The sequence below is a fragment of the Equus asinus genome, chromosome 1 (assembly GCF_041296235.1).
Source record: "Equus asinus isolate D_3611 breed Donkey chromosome 1, EquAss-T2T_v2, whole genome shotgun sequence".
In the NCBI taxonomy this organism is placed as follows: domain Eukaryota; kingdom Metazoa; phylum Chordata; class Mammalia; order Perissodactyla; family Equidae; genus Equus; species Equus asinus.
Genome location: NC_091790.1, coordinates 118,550,275 through 118,565,670, shown reverse-complemented (window position 1 = coordinate 118,565,670; position 15,396 = coordinate 118,550,275). Strand labels below are relative to the sequence as shown.

The 15,396-nt window shown below is 36.1% G+C and overlaps 1 protein-coding gene across 1 annotated transcript in view; it reads right to left on the bottom strand.

Annotated features, from left to right (window-relative positions):
* VTA1 (vesicle trafficking 1) overlaps positions 1-15,396 on the bottom strand; it is a 73,979-nt gene that overhangs the window by 34,968 nt on the left and 23,615 nt on the right. Inside the window, exon 5 of the mRNA XM_014854876.3 lies at positions 2,309-2,417. Coding sequence (XP_014710362.1) covers positions 2,309-2,417 — 109 coding nt within the window. The remainder of the gene's footprint in view (positions 1-2,308; positions 2,418-15,396) is intronic.

Sequence of the window (15,396 nt, the reverse complement as noted above, 5' to 3'; positions counted from 1 at the left end):
CTCTTTTTTGTATGTTGGAGGGGAGAGAGTTCCAGGGAGCTCACCCCGCCATGACGCTGGCGTCACTTTCTGGAATAAAGCTTTTGAAATCAGTCCGTATTGTTGCATATGTCAACAGTTCTTTCCCTTTAATTGCTGAGTAGTATTCCACTACAAGGATGTTCCACAATTTTTAATCCATTCACAAACTGATGACATCTGGATTATTTCCACTTTTTGGCAATTACAAATAAAGCTGCTATAAACATTTATATACAGATCTCTGTGTGGACACACATTTGCATTTCTCTTGGGTAAATAAACACCTAGGAGCGGAACTGCTAGATCTAATGCTAAGTATATTTTCAATTTTATACAAAACTACCAAATTGTTTTCCTTTTCTATTCTCAAGAGCAATGTATCAGAGTTTCAGTTACTTGGCGTTCTTGTCAGCACTTGGTGCTGTCAGCTTGTTAAATTTTAGCCCTAGATTCTAGTAAGTATATAGAATATCTTGCTGCAGTCTTAATTTGTTTCTCCCTTTTGACTAAATATTTCAGCATCTCTTCAAATGCTTACACGCCACTCATTCATTCTTAAATAATATATGGAAATACTCAACATAGCTGTCATATTTTATCAGTGGATACCTATACAATATTGTACACATAAATATACCAGCACACAGAACTGGAATACAAGAGTCATCTGAAAAATTGTGAGGATAGCACAGATATGCAGATATCACTAAAATGGCCTAAAAGAACTAAATTATCATTAATTTCATCAGTGCACATTCACTCATGGGGCACTAACTGAGAAAATTTTAAGAAAGCGAAGAGGATTAATTTTCATAGAAGAATAGTGCTAACAAGCCATCCCCAGTACCAAGGACAATTGGTTTCACAAACAATTCTAGGAAGTATTTAAAGAAAAGATAATTCCAAGCTTATTTAAAATGTTTCAAAGCAGAAAAACACTAGAGACTTTCAAGTTATATTTATGAAGTAAGTGTAACACAGATATCAAAAAGTAAAACTAGACCAATTTTACTTATGAATGTCAATGAAAAAATCCTGAATGATATAGTAGGAGCAAACTGAATTCACCAGTATTAAAAAAAATACATCACAGCCAAATGGGGTTTATTACACAGTGTAAAGGTGGTTCAACATTTGGCAATCTTTTAATAGAATTCACCATAATAGATCTAAGGAGATGGACTAGCCTGGAGCTGGCCAACTACGGCCAGCAGGTTGGCTGCCTGTTACTGTAAATAAAGTTTTACTGGAACACAGACGTGCTCATTTGATTGCTTATTGTCTGCGACTCCTTTTGCACTACAAGAGCAGAGATGAGCCACTGCAACAAAGACAGTATCACCTACAAGCCTAAAATATTTACTATCTGACCTTTCAAGAAAAAGTTTACCAACCCATGCATTTGATGATCATCTTTCACAGATGCCTAAAAGTTGTATAATCAAATGCAAGGATCATTTTGGAATTTTCTTAATTCAGAAAACAGTTATTGTTTTCGTTGTAACAGTCAATTTCCTATATGTCTAGTCAACAAAAACAAGTAAGTGAAAAACGTTTTTCCTTTTCTTTTCCATCACACATTAACTGAAAGGCCAAGTGAAAATTTTTTCATGATTTAATTTTATAAAACCACTTATAACATGATGGTGAAATTTTCCTATATATATTAAGTAAAAAAAGAAAAACACACAAAAAAACCCAAAACAGGTGCAGAAGAGTGTGTATTTGCCAACTGTGTGAAAGAAGGGGGATATATATATTCCTATTTACTTGTAAAGTCATAAAATATAATCTCTGTAAAGACAGACCAAAAAAACTAAAAACAATATTTATTTATTTGGGTTTCAGTAGGATTTGGGAAGACGAGGGAATAAGAAATTCACTTCCTATTTTTTATATACTATATAAATTTTGAACTATGTGAATGTTACTACCAGCCTCCCGCAAAAAAAACCTCAAATAGATATATTAAAAAAAGAATAGCTATGTTCTTTGTAGTTTGGAAATAATTTATATATTATAAACGAATTGCCTGTTCCATGTAGGAATGAAATCTGATAAGAGTTGCAGGAGATAGTCAAGCCATTTGTTGACAAAGACAGATATTAGAACAGTTTTGCCTTAATCTCTCCTGTCACTAAATTTATGATTTTATATCTAATTTACATGGACTTTGGACCTGACGGGGAAAGAAAATTGTATGGCTCTTTCTGAAGACTTTGAATCATAATATACTAAACAACTATGATTCTACTGAATCATCTTACTCAGATAAATAAATACATACCATTATCTTCTTCAATTCCAACAGGCCCTGCTTGAGGAGTCTCTCCATTCTTTAAACAATTATGGATATATGTTGCCTTCCACCTTGCATACTTCCTGTGTTTCACATTCTAAAAGAAATATTTTTATATTAATATTAGACCGCAGTAAAGAATCAACTAAAAATATAAAATTATGTTGACCTGTATCATATTTCTGAGATAAAACCCATTTTTGCATGGTACAGCTCTGAAAGGGTCTGGCAACCTCCCCACCTTACCACTGGATTCTACCAACTGTCTCGGGCTTGGCAGACTTCATAAAAACCTGTCTTCCCCAAAACACATGCCTTGTTCTCTTGTTCGGTTCTGTATTTCAGAAAAGGTCTGCAATGGAAATATGGGAGTGTCCTTCTAGCAAAACTTGCAACCCTTACGCACAGGGGAGGACTAGGTTGCATGGAATCTAAAATTAAATAGAAAAGATGCTAACAGAGTCAACTATATTCAACAAAGAGAAAAAAACTGATCTGGACAAATCTATGAAAACAAAAGGAAAACTAAGATGATGTAGTAAAGCAAACAAACAAACAGAGAGATACCCAGGCAAACTTGGCCTTTTAACCTGCAGTATGCTGTCTATAGCTCTGACTCCCAGTTACCTCAGTTCCACAAAGGGGAAAATAATACCTCATGGGGTCGTTGTAAGAAGAACTAGAAATATCAGTGAGGAATCTGCTAGCTGCCTCTTCTTTCTTGCCTTAAAATTTATGCTATATGCTAGAAAATAAGATGAGATTTTGCTTTAAAAAATAACAGGAGTAAAATCTGTTGGAATTTGGGATGCGCCAGGGAGTTTTAGCTTATATTTTCAATTGACCTTATGATACTCATGGACCAGTGGGACTGGTATCAGCTGGGAGCTTGTGAGACAGGCAGAATCTTCAAGCCCATCCCAGACCTCCTGAATCGGAACCTGTGCTATAAGAAGACACCCCGGAGGTTTGTATGCACCAACTTGTGACCTCCCACTAAATTTGTTCCTCCAGGTCAGCAAATGGCAACTCCATTCTTGCAGCTGTTCAAGCCCAAACCCTTGGGAGTTATTTTTGAGTCCTTTATTTCTCTAACACTCTACCAATAAATCTTTTAAATTCTGTCAGCTCTACATTCAAAATATACCCAAGTCCAACTGCACATCTTCTACTGCAAATTCTGGTCTGAACCAGCACTACCTTTCATTTTGATTATTTAATAATATATTAACGGGTCTCCCTATTTCCACCCTCGCTCATTACAATGAAAGGGGTAATACTTTTTAAACAGCAGTCAAATCCTATCAATTCTGTTTGAACTGCCCTCCCCACCCTCACCTCATATCATTCTCCTCACTCCAGATTCAGCCACATCGTCTTCCTTGCTATTTCTTCAACTTGAACACGTAACCTTTACTGTCTCAAAACCTCTGCACTTTCTCTTGCCTCTTCCTGGAACATGTGTATGATTCATTCTCTTATCTTTTTCAAGGCTCCTAAAACGTTGCCTTCTCAGTGAGGCCTTACCCAAACACCTTATTTATATATATATTTTATTTTTTTGAGGAAGATTAGCCCTGAGCTAACACCTGTTGCCAATCCTCCTCTTTTTGCTGAGGAAGACTGGCCCTGAGATAACACCCGTGCTCATCTTCCTCCACTTTATATGTGGGACGCCTGCCACAGCATTGCTTGCTGAGCAGTGCTATGTCCGCACCCGGGATCCGAACTGGAGAACCCCGGGATGCCGAAGCGGAACATGCGAACTTAACTGCTGTGGCCCTGGGCCGGCCCCACCAACCACCTTATTTAAATTGACCCTCCCTATCCCTACCTTGAGTTTCCCTCTGACGCTTATCATTTGATATACTGTACTTTTTCTTTATTAATTTGTCTACAGTCTGTCTCCACCAGAGAAGCGTGATTCCCATTACGGCAGGGATTTTATCCATTGCTGTATTACTAGTGGCTAGAACTGGGCTTGGTATATACTAGAGCTTAACAAATATTTGGTGAATGAATAACTGGAGAGTAGATCTGGAATCCATGTTCTTTTTATCAAGTACCCCAAATGATTCTGAAGCTGGCTGTCCTGGAACTACACTGCGAGAAACACTGGACTGGAGTAAAACCTTTTTTGCTAACGAATAACTGTGAATGTTAAACCTGAGTATGCAGTTTGGCTGAGGCTTGCAGAGGAAGGCCAGCGGGAAGACAGGGTGTCAATGAACCCTGATAAAGTACAAAGAATGCAATACACAGGGGAGAGAATCCATAGCTCTCACAACATCTCAAAGTAGTGATATAAAAGAGATTAATAACCTCTTAATTTAATCGTAACATATGGGTAACACATACATACTCTTAATCCCTCAATTCTCCGAAGTATATTAAACAAACAACAAGGGCTCTATATAACGCCCACGAACACGGGACATAACACAATGAGAAATGCTTGAAAAACACAGCTTCAACGAATTAATCATCACAATGACTCATATACTGAAATATTTGTAACCACAAATTACAAGTATTTCCTGATGGAGATTTATTCAATATTTTTATACTTTATATTTTTCAAAGCTACAAATTTTATAAAACAAGTTTTAAAAATGAGAGTAAAACTGTAACAAAAAATCATAACTATAATACTTAAATAATTCAATTTACTCTATTTTTATAATATTTGGAATGTATATTGAAGTAGCCAAAAGATTTCCAAAGGTATGGACATTAACTGTTTAATACTTAATCTACTGGGGTAAGAAAAAGAACCATTACCTTTTGAAAAAAGAAAATATATATATAGTTTTGTGAAATAATTTTTTATTTTATATAATTTCATCAAGCTTAGAGAGAAGTTTTGTTTTTTGTTTTTTTAAGATTTTTCCTTTTTCTCTCCAAAGCCCCCCAGTACACAGTTGTGTATTTTTAGTTGTGGGTCCTTCCAGTTGTGGCATGTGGGATGCCGCCTCAGCATGGCTTGATGAGTGGCTCCATGTCTGCGACCAGGATCCTAACCGGCGAGACCCTGAGCTGCCGAAGCTGAGCTCATGAACCTAAACACTCAGCCACGGGGCCGGCCTCAAGAAAAGTTTTAAGAACAGTACAAGATACTTCAATATACTTTTCACTCAGATTCCCCTGTTTACATCTTTCTTTGTTTGTTTTATCTATTTACACATGCATATTACTTACTATGAATATATTAATATACAATCTGTTTATTTAGATATATGCATTTTTTCCTGTACCATTTAAGAGTAAGTTGGAAGTCACTCTGTCCCTTTACCCTTTCGTTATGCACTTCCTAAGATCAAGGACAACCACACACAATGGTAATTAAAATCAGGAAATTTAACACTTATAGAAGAATACTGTTTGATCCACAGTCCCAATAAATTCTGTCAGCTGTCCCAATGACGTCCTCAGGAGTTATGCCTCCCCTGGGTCCATCTGTCTTAAGAAGCATGTGTTATTTAGCTGTCATGTCTGCTAAGTCTTTAATCTGGAACAGCCTTTCGTTTCTTGACCATGGACATTTAAAAAAATACCAGCCTGTTGTGAAATGTCCAATAATTTGTATTTGTTTGATGTTTCCTCGTGATTAGGTTCAGGTTATGCATTTTTGGCAGGATTAGCACTGAAGTGATGTTTGCCTTTCTCACTTCATCTTATTAGGAGGCACATGATACTGGTTGGTCTCAATATTGGTTGTGTTGAGTTTGATGACCTGCTTAAAGTAGTGTCAGACGTTTCTCCATTACAGACTTACTATTTTCCCCTTTAAAATTAACAAGCAATTTGAGGGGAGATATTTAAGGACTAATGTAAATATCCTGCTCTTCATCAAACTTTCAACCCACTAGTTTTAAACCCCATTAATGATTTCTAACTCCATCATTATTTCTATATTTATGAGTTAGAATTCTACTGTAAAGAGTCTTCTCTGTTCTTCCATTATTTATTTCACTGTATGTTTCAGTGCGGACTCATGGATTCTTTTTCATTCAGTAGGTTATCATCTATTAATATCATTCTTATTTTGATGCTCAAATTGTCCCTGACTTGGACAGTGGGAATCCATTCAAGTTGCTTCTGCATCCTTTTATTACGTCCCCAAGATTATGTGAACACTTCTTTACTTTCTGGCACAAGAAGAAGGTCCAGCTTCATCCAGTACGTTCCCTGATCCAGCCCTCGATTCAGCCCTTTCTACAAGAGCTCTAGTTCCTTTTACAGATGGATGGTATTCAGAACCCAAAATTAGGCACAAGGGGTGCTCACTGCTGCTGGTACTTCGTAGCTCCTAGGTTAGTTCAGTACAGAGATAGAGGAAATCTGTTTTATGTGTGCATATACACACGTCTATGTATATATGCTGTATATACACAAATACATGCATATATTGTAGGTAAAACATTTATAGTATCCATATATACTATCTATATACATATATCTCTTTTGCTCTATTCCTCTATATAATATACTTAAAAACATAAATTAATATGGACATCTCCAATTCCAATCCAACACCATAATACAATCTCGTCTTCTCCCATCTCATATTATAACTTCTTTCCCTAGAAGTGAGAAAGCTGGCTCCCCCAATACATTTACTCGTTTGCTCAATCCTATAATACAGAGGAAGCAGTTTTAGAATTGCCAACCCAATACCATCAAGAAAAACCAAACTTAGAAAAAATAGTTCAATCTTCAACTATAAATATTTTTTGCAGTAAAACTGACATACCTTGAGATGCATGAGTTTTAATAGATAAGCCTGTGTAAAACATACTCCTATCAAAATATAACACTTCCAGTTTCCTAGAAAGTTACTTTATATCCATTTCCAGAACAATTTCCCCTTGTTATACATGACAAAAAGCATCCTATTTTTTTTCACTAGAATAAATTTGTCTATTGTGGTACTTTCTATAAAGGGAATCATACAGTTTGTATTCTCTTGAGTCTTCTTTTGCTCAGCATAATATCTACAAAATTCATCCACGTTGTAAGGCATATCAGTAGTCCCTTTTTATTTCCTAGTAACAGCACAATTTACTTATCATTTCCAGATGTTGGGGGACATCTGGGTTGTTTCCAGTTTGGGGTTATTATGAGTAAAGTTCCTATGAGCACTCTTGAACAAGTCTTTTTCTAGTCATACGTTTCCATTTCTCTTGGATAAACACCAAAGAGGAAATGCTGGGTAAAAGGGTAGGTGTAAGTTCACCCTTATAAAAATCTGCCGAATCTCTTCCCAAAGTGGTAATAACACCTAACATTTTCACCTAGCAATGTATGAAAGCTCTTGTTTTTCCACATTCTAACCAATACTTGATGTGGCCAGTCTTTATTCATTTTAATTTTACTGTTTTTAAATTACTTATTCTATTGATGACTGAGGGGAGATGTTAAAATCTCCAACTATGATTAAGAATTTTGCTATATTTTTCTTTTATTTCTATCAATTTTTGTTTCATACAGTTTAAAACTCTGTTACTAGGTGCACAGACATTTATAACTATAATATCTTCTTGATGAACTAAACCCTTTATCATCACAAAATGTCCCATTTTACCTCTAGTAACACATCTTCTTAAAATTTACTTTGTTTAATATTAATATGGCCACTTGGGATTTGTTTACTTAGTATGTGCATTAAATATTTTTTCCTATCCTTTCATTTTCAAAATATCTGTGTCTGTTTTTGAAAGGCATCTCTTGTAAACAATGTAAGTTATGGATTGCATTTTTATCGTTTGAAAATCTCTACTTTTAAATTTGAGTGTTAATCCACTTACATATACAGGATGTATTGATACAACAGCTATATTTAGGCCTAAACTTTGTTATTTGTTTTATATTAGGCATCTCTGTTTTTGTTTCCTTCTTTCCTTTCCTTGACTTCTTTTGGGTTTACCAAATATACATCTAGTTATAATAATTTTTACTTAGTCATGTATCTTTTAAAGAAATGAACAAAAGAAAAAGTCTATAGTTTTTATATACTTACATACTATGTCTACATTTTATCCCTTCCTGTAAATCCAAGTTGCCATCTAGTACCGTTTTCCTTCAGCCTGAAAAACTTTCTTTCTGCTGTTCTTTAGCTCTTTAGATGTTTAGTGCAGATTTGCTAGCAATGAATTAATTTGCCTGAAAAGGTCCTATTTTACTTTCATTTTTTGAAGGATAGCTTCATTCTATATAGAATTCTAAGTTGACAGGGTTTTTTCGCTTGTTCGTTTTTTCTTTCAGTACTTTAAATATGTCAATGTCATCATCCTCTTGCCAGCACTTTTCTAAAAAGTGAGAAGTTAACCATCCTTCAAAGCACTGTTCCCTCGTGTGTAATGTAATGTGTTGTTTCCCAAGACTGCTCTTCCAGGGTTTTCTCTTCCACCACCAACCTGCACTGGTTTGATCACGTGTTCTCAGGTATGGTTCTCTTTGTATTTATTTTACTTGGTGTTCACTGAGCTTCTTGGATCCATAACTGTTTTTTCACCCAGTTTAGGAAATCGATGGTCTTATTTCTTCAAACATCTTTTTCTTCTACATTTTCTTTCTACTCTCTTTTCTGGGACTCCAGCTGCACATGTTGGACCTCCAAATATAGCAGTAATAAAACACAATGCCTATCTATTTCTGAATAAAGTCATCTTAATATATAAGATTGAGCAGTTTAGGATAGTTTTCATTAAAATTTTCATATATTTGCTTATGTCCTCTCTAAATATAGTACACTAGAACATCACCCATCAACTAATAAAAACAAGAAGTAATGTTTTCTAAGCATTTACTATATGCTAGGCAATTTGCTAAAGGCTTTACAAGCATTTTTCATTTGAAATCCAGGATAACTTGATGAAGTAGGTATTACAATTTTTTTCATGTTACCGATGTGGGGAACAGGCTTACATAAGTCAAATAACTTACCCAAAGTCACACAGTTATGAAGAGGCATATGGAATTTTGAGACCAATGCCTGTAGTATTCTTAACCACATTACACTAACACTGCATGTGAAAATGTGGAAAGATGCTCCATTCATTCACAATTAGTTGAATATTAGGTGTAAGACACGGTTCTTGGCAACTATTATATAAAAGTGTGTACAAGATACATAGAATTCCTACTCTAGTAAGAGAGACAATAGTACCCTCATGTTTTTCTATTTATTTTTATAATTACTAAGAAGACGACCTTCAGTGTACAATGACAGCATGAAAACCTAAGGTACGGTCTATGTACAGAACACATGCTTTTGTAATTAGATAAATTTCTCCCACTCTACTATGGTTTTTTAGGCTAGCGATGACATGTTGCTTAATTCAGAACCTTCCAGTGCAAATGGATGCCTTAAAAGACTACATCCTTCGCAGCCAGCTATTTAAGTACATGATCATTCCAGTAACGTTACAGCCCTGTTTTTCAAGCACAGAGAGTCCCAGACTGGGATAGAAACAGGACTCCCTGGGGGCATCCCTGGAGGGATCTAGGTCAGTGCCAATCAAAATGTGGTCCCAGAATGAGTGCTGGTCTGCAAACTCTTTACCAATTTGTGGCAAGATAGTACAGAAAAAGAGAGTATTTGGGAAACACAAATTAAGTTTGCATTTTATGTGTCTTTTTAAATTTCATTTTTCTAGTTCTTCACTTATTGCTTGTATTTTACAAAACAATCAGTCTGCAACGGAATGGAAATAAAGAAGAAAAATAAAAGCTGGATCTTTATCACAGAGAGTTTGAGAATACTGTTCTGGGCCATAGCATCTAGGAACAAAGTACTCATATCTGTCTGATTCTCAGTTTTCTCATTGTGATTCAAAGTTGTGACAGATGAACAAGATATACCTAAAGCGTCTAAGCACAGAGCCAGGCAAATGATAGGAGTGGACCCCTTCCACGTATTTCATCATTACTACACCACATATCCTCACAGTGAGTTATTCTGCTTTTCTTCCCCAGTTAGACACAGGCTCTGTGAGGGCAGGAAAGCATCTCTATTCAACTGATTCCCCCAAATTAGCAGGAACTCAGTAGATAAGAACAGTTTTATTATCCTTTACCTGCCATTCCCACATTCTTCTTAAGTCAGCAGTATTAAACTTAAATCAAAGACTATGAAGGAAAAAAAGCAGATTGATACATTGCTAGAAGTGAAATAAATCTAAAACACAGTAAAAGGCAGCCTATCACCAATACTGGCCATAAATAGATTACACAAGAAGCTACAGTAGGATAATAAAATATTCATGTTTTGAACATCCTTTGCTTTAAAACACAAAATTAAAAACTTTAATATATACTCTGGTGACTCTATACCTAAAACTGATACACTGATTTCAAGACAGCTATAGGAATGCTGGAAGTTTACTTAACAATGAATTAGACACTGAAATGGAATTATATAAGGCACATTTAAAAGAGTATTTAATCTATTTAATGATTTAATGTATAACTAAAAGAGAGACAGGAGAGTTAAAAAACAGAATATTGGCAGATAAAATATTAAAAAAAAGAACAGTTAAGACTAAAGAAAATACTGGTTTTATTTATTTTTGTGCAACTATGAATAATGATGTGAAATTAAAAGGGAAAAAAATCAGAAAATAGACCAAGAAAAACGCTATGAGAAAATGAGATCTATTAGATTTTAGAAGAGGTATGAAGGAAGTTCCGTGTAAACAAGTCTGAACATTATCTCCATCTGCAGTTAGAAAAATGAAAAGCTAAACTATAGCCACTTTTGAAATATCAACTAATTAGCCACTGTTTTTACGCAGAGATTTTACTCAGTGTGCAAATTTAGACAATGCCAAAGAAGACATAAGAGGAGAATAAGACAAAGTCCCTTCTTCAAGAACCTGCAGTTTAATCTACTCCGAAATATAATATATAAAACTTAAGTCAATACATTTCTAGCGTAATATCCATACAGTTGAGAGTGTAAGGGTGGCAGAGTTGAGAGAATGGAGAAATTCATATAAGGGCTGGAATAACGTAGCTAAGACTCAAAGAGAACGTAAGACTTAAGAAAAGCAGCCTAGACACAGGAAGCCCCCAAGGGTGGAAGCTGAGAGGCGGTAAGCAGACTGGTCTGCCATGCATGAAGCAGGATTGGTAGGAAGGAGCCTGAGGAGGAGCCTGGGCTTGCAATGACCTGAAATGAAAAGTCCCTGTAGGTTCTTTAATGAAACAATGACAGACAATAGGTTGCAGGGGAAAAGAGCCCAAAAAAGGGAAAACTACTTAATCAGGGAAATTGCAGTAATGTAGCTTGTGAACCAGTTGCCTTTTTAAAGAAGGCTGGAATGTTAGGAAGACTCAAAATCTCTATGCACAAAGGTCATACAGGCGGCCTCAGGTGTTCGGCCTGCATTCCTACACTGACTACCCCCATATGGCTATGCTGTATTTCTTCTCCCTTCTTCCTACCACAAATCTGCTCTCTGCCATCATAATTTTCAGTGGTTCTACTTCTAGCATTTGTATAACTTACATAATTTGTTTACGCCCCCTCCTTTTGCAGCTTCTAATCTAAAACCATTTTTGCTTCTCTTTTTTCTTTTCTGTCTGCTTTTTTCAAGATTGTTTTTTATTCTCCTTTTCTTTCATTTCTCACATGCTTAGAGCATAAAATCATAGACTGGCAGAGCTGTAAAGGACCTCAGAGATCCACTCATCCATGTTTCCCATTTTACAGAAGAAAAACCAAGTTAAGTAAAATGACTTGTAGGTTTGGAGTATAGTGGGGCTAGGCTCTGACAACTACTGTCTCTTTTCTTTTAGAATAAATTTTCAGAATGATATGGAAAAACCATAACATTTTCTAAACTTTAAAAAATATAATTTAGGGCCAGCCTGGTGGTGTGGTGGTTAAGTTCACGAGCTCCACTTGAGCAGTCTGAGGTTTTCAGGTTTGGATCCCATGTATGGACCTACACACCACCCATCAAGCCATGCTGTGGTGGTGTCTCACACACAAAACAGAGGAAGACTGGCACAGATGTTAGCTCAGGGACAATCTTCCTCACCAAAAAAACCCACTAAAATATATATATATATATATATAACATTTAAAAACCACTATCTTGATTATAAAGATGATAAAATTAAAAGGTAATTTAAAAATACACACAAAAAATTATAAGACAATTCTAATGCCTTCCTCCTCCCTATTTTCTGTCATTACTGCTGATTTCAGTGTTTTTCAAACAGCATTCTTCGAGAAGCAAGGAAAACAACAATTTCTGAAGTTTCAGCTTTGATAAAAAGCTATGGAATATTATGCAGTTAATAACATGACTGCATTTCTTTTATAAATGAACAAATAAATTACCATAGGTCCTGAAATATATCCACAGGAGTATATATATACACTTTTAAAAAACTGCCAACCTGAAATCCTTAAACTCATTCTTTTCCCACCTTTCTGTTTCCTGTCTTTGTCTCTGCTGGTGTTTTAAAAGCACCGGGTAAACTAAGGTAGCGGTGGAGAGGAAGGAATAAGTTAAAATTGCGAAATGCTTTGACTAACCAGTTTACATCCACAGCTTTTACAACATTTCATCTTTTTAATACTCATTATGAAATAAATAACGTTACAATAGCTATGTCTCGTCTTAGGCATACAGTGCTTTATCCCAAGTCAATAAATACAAGCCTGAGATTTTTGAGACAATAATGAGAACCTATGAGAGAGGGTTGACGTCGATTGCAACCTTGCTTATTTGTACTGGCAAGAGTGGTAAAGTCACAGCCAGAGTGGATTCCTCCTTATTCCACTCAGTGAAGCATTATTTAAAATTATTTGATATTTTAAAGCATTGTTGTGAAAAACCTAGCTCTCAGTAATAAGGATGAAGATGCCATTTCTAGAAATGGGAAATGATGGAATAAAGAACAGCGTGAAAAGAGAATGTGAAACTAGACTGATCAAACTGGTTGCCCTGGGGATTATGCTAACGGCATATGGACAGGCATACCAGTCTTTTACTTTCCTTCTTGGCTGACTTCACATATTCAGTCAATCTTACCTTATGGTCAAAATTCAGTTCACCAGTCTTATAAGGATAAGATTGTTGTATAATAATGAATATCAGAAATGTCAGTATTGTGTGTTGAACAATTTGTAAATTTTGATATACACACTTTTGCTGGATATACAAACTTTTTGGTAACTGACATATGTAAGGTATTGAAAAGCACCTACAAATAATTACATATTGTGTATACACACATTTTCTAATTTTAATATTCAGGATTTACATAAAGGCCCAAAGAACAAACCTCAGCCAAATCAAATAACTACAGGGACTTCCTTTCCACGCTGTCCTTAGAATGCCTAATTTCTTTTCTCTGTACCATTTCAGACCCCTTCAGCCAGGTGGGTCTTCAACCACCAACACAGACACTATTTCCTACTTCAGTCTAGCCCCAGTGCAGGGCAGAAGAGCAGAGGTAGCAAGCTGGGTGGTGAGACAGGAAAAGAAAAGAGTGCCAACATTCTGGGAAAATGCCCCTTTTACTCTTAAGCTACATATATTCTTTAGTATCCTCAGTCTCTAAACAAATCTTTCCCCAAATGCTTTTGAAGTCCTCTCATTTGCCCCATTTAGAGTCCCTGCCCCAGCTTCTACCTTCAAATAACTAAGGAAGCTGTTCTTTGTAAGGATATAAACCTAGAATTTTCTTCTGAAATGCTGATGAATCGTATGCTAATTATGTGTGGAGGTATTTGTGTCTCTTAAGTAAAACAACAACAACCAAAAAACCCCCTATATTACCCACCATTACTCACTAAGACTAAGACTTCTGGACACGTTGTTCTTTTTCCTGTATCTATTACTTTACCTATTATCTGGGGTCCCCACTGTCGGCAGTTATAACTTCAAAGGATGCTCAAATTTTAAAATCAAAGTCTGAACATAATATTTTCCTCAAATCACAAACAACGCACCTTGTATGAAGCTCCTCAGTCATTAACTACTCCTTCTGCCAAATGACTTGTAATTCTTCCTCACCCCAGTTCGTTCTACAGATTCCTATCATACAAAGCACCTAAGGCATGGTCCTTTATCCAAAAACACACTAAGTGTGAAATTTCAGGCCTCCAGGATCTGTCTGATTTGGTTTATGACTTACATTTCTAATTCCAAGTCTCATTATTCTCCTCCACCCACCTGGTACTCTCTAAGACCTTCCTAAACTATGCAAAGCTTTCTGTAATGCCATGTTTAAATCACCTCTGTACCCTCAAGTATCTAGAATCGTGCCCCATACTAGTAAAACAGAGGAAAAGAAATCCAGATAAGTGATAAAAGGTGACGGCAGCAGAAAAGCAGCCCCACAGAATGGATCCACATGGCCCTCAGTAAACACAAAAGTGATACCCCTGAGCAGCATTTCAGGTTTTCACACTCCAGGCCTGTTTTTCTTATGCTTCTCCAACTCAAGAAAACTTGACAGCAGTGGCTCTCAAGGGGCATTGTCCCATACCCTAGAGGGTGTTCTGGAAATATCTGGGGGTGGTTTCTGTTATCTGAATGACTGGGGAAAGCTGTGGAGGCCAGGGCCAGGGAGGCTTGATGCTGTGAAATAAAAGGGACAGTCACACACTATAAAAATTGCCTCTCATTTGGCACAATTTTGAAATGTTCTGTACATTTCTGCCGACACAAAATCTCAGCTTATAACCATGAGGCTTAACTTGATTTTACATATGAAGAACTTTTTGCACAGTTTTGATATATTATTTTATGAAAATGCGATCTTCTAGATAGACTGTACTTTGGTTTGTTTGGAATTTTACTACCAGCTGCTCATCATTTTGAAAAAATCATACTACACAAAGTAATGTTCTTCGTAGATTTCAAATCACTAAGATAGCATGCACCTATCAGTCTCATTTATGGCTCTCTTTCTTTCTTTCTCTCTTTCTCTTCCTAGATTAATCACTCTCCCATCAGAAAATAAATTTTCCATGCCGACGGTGAAGCCCACCAGCAAGAAAGAACAGCACTGAACTGACAGCAAGTCTGTCACAGCCTCCCTGTGCTCACGTG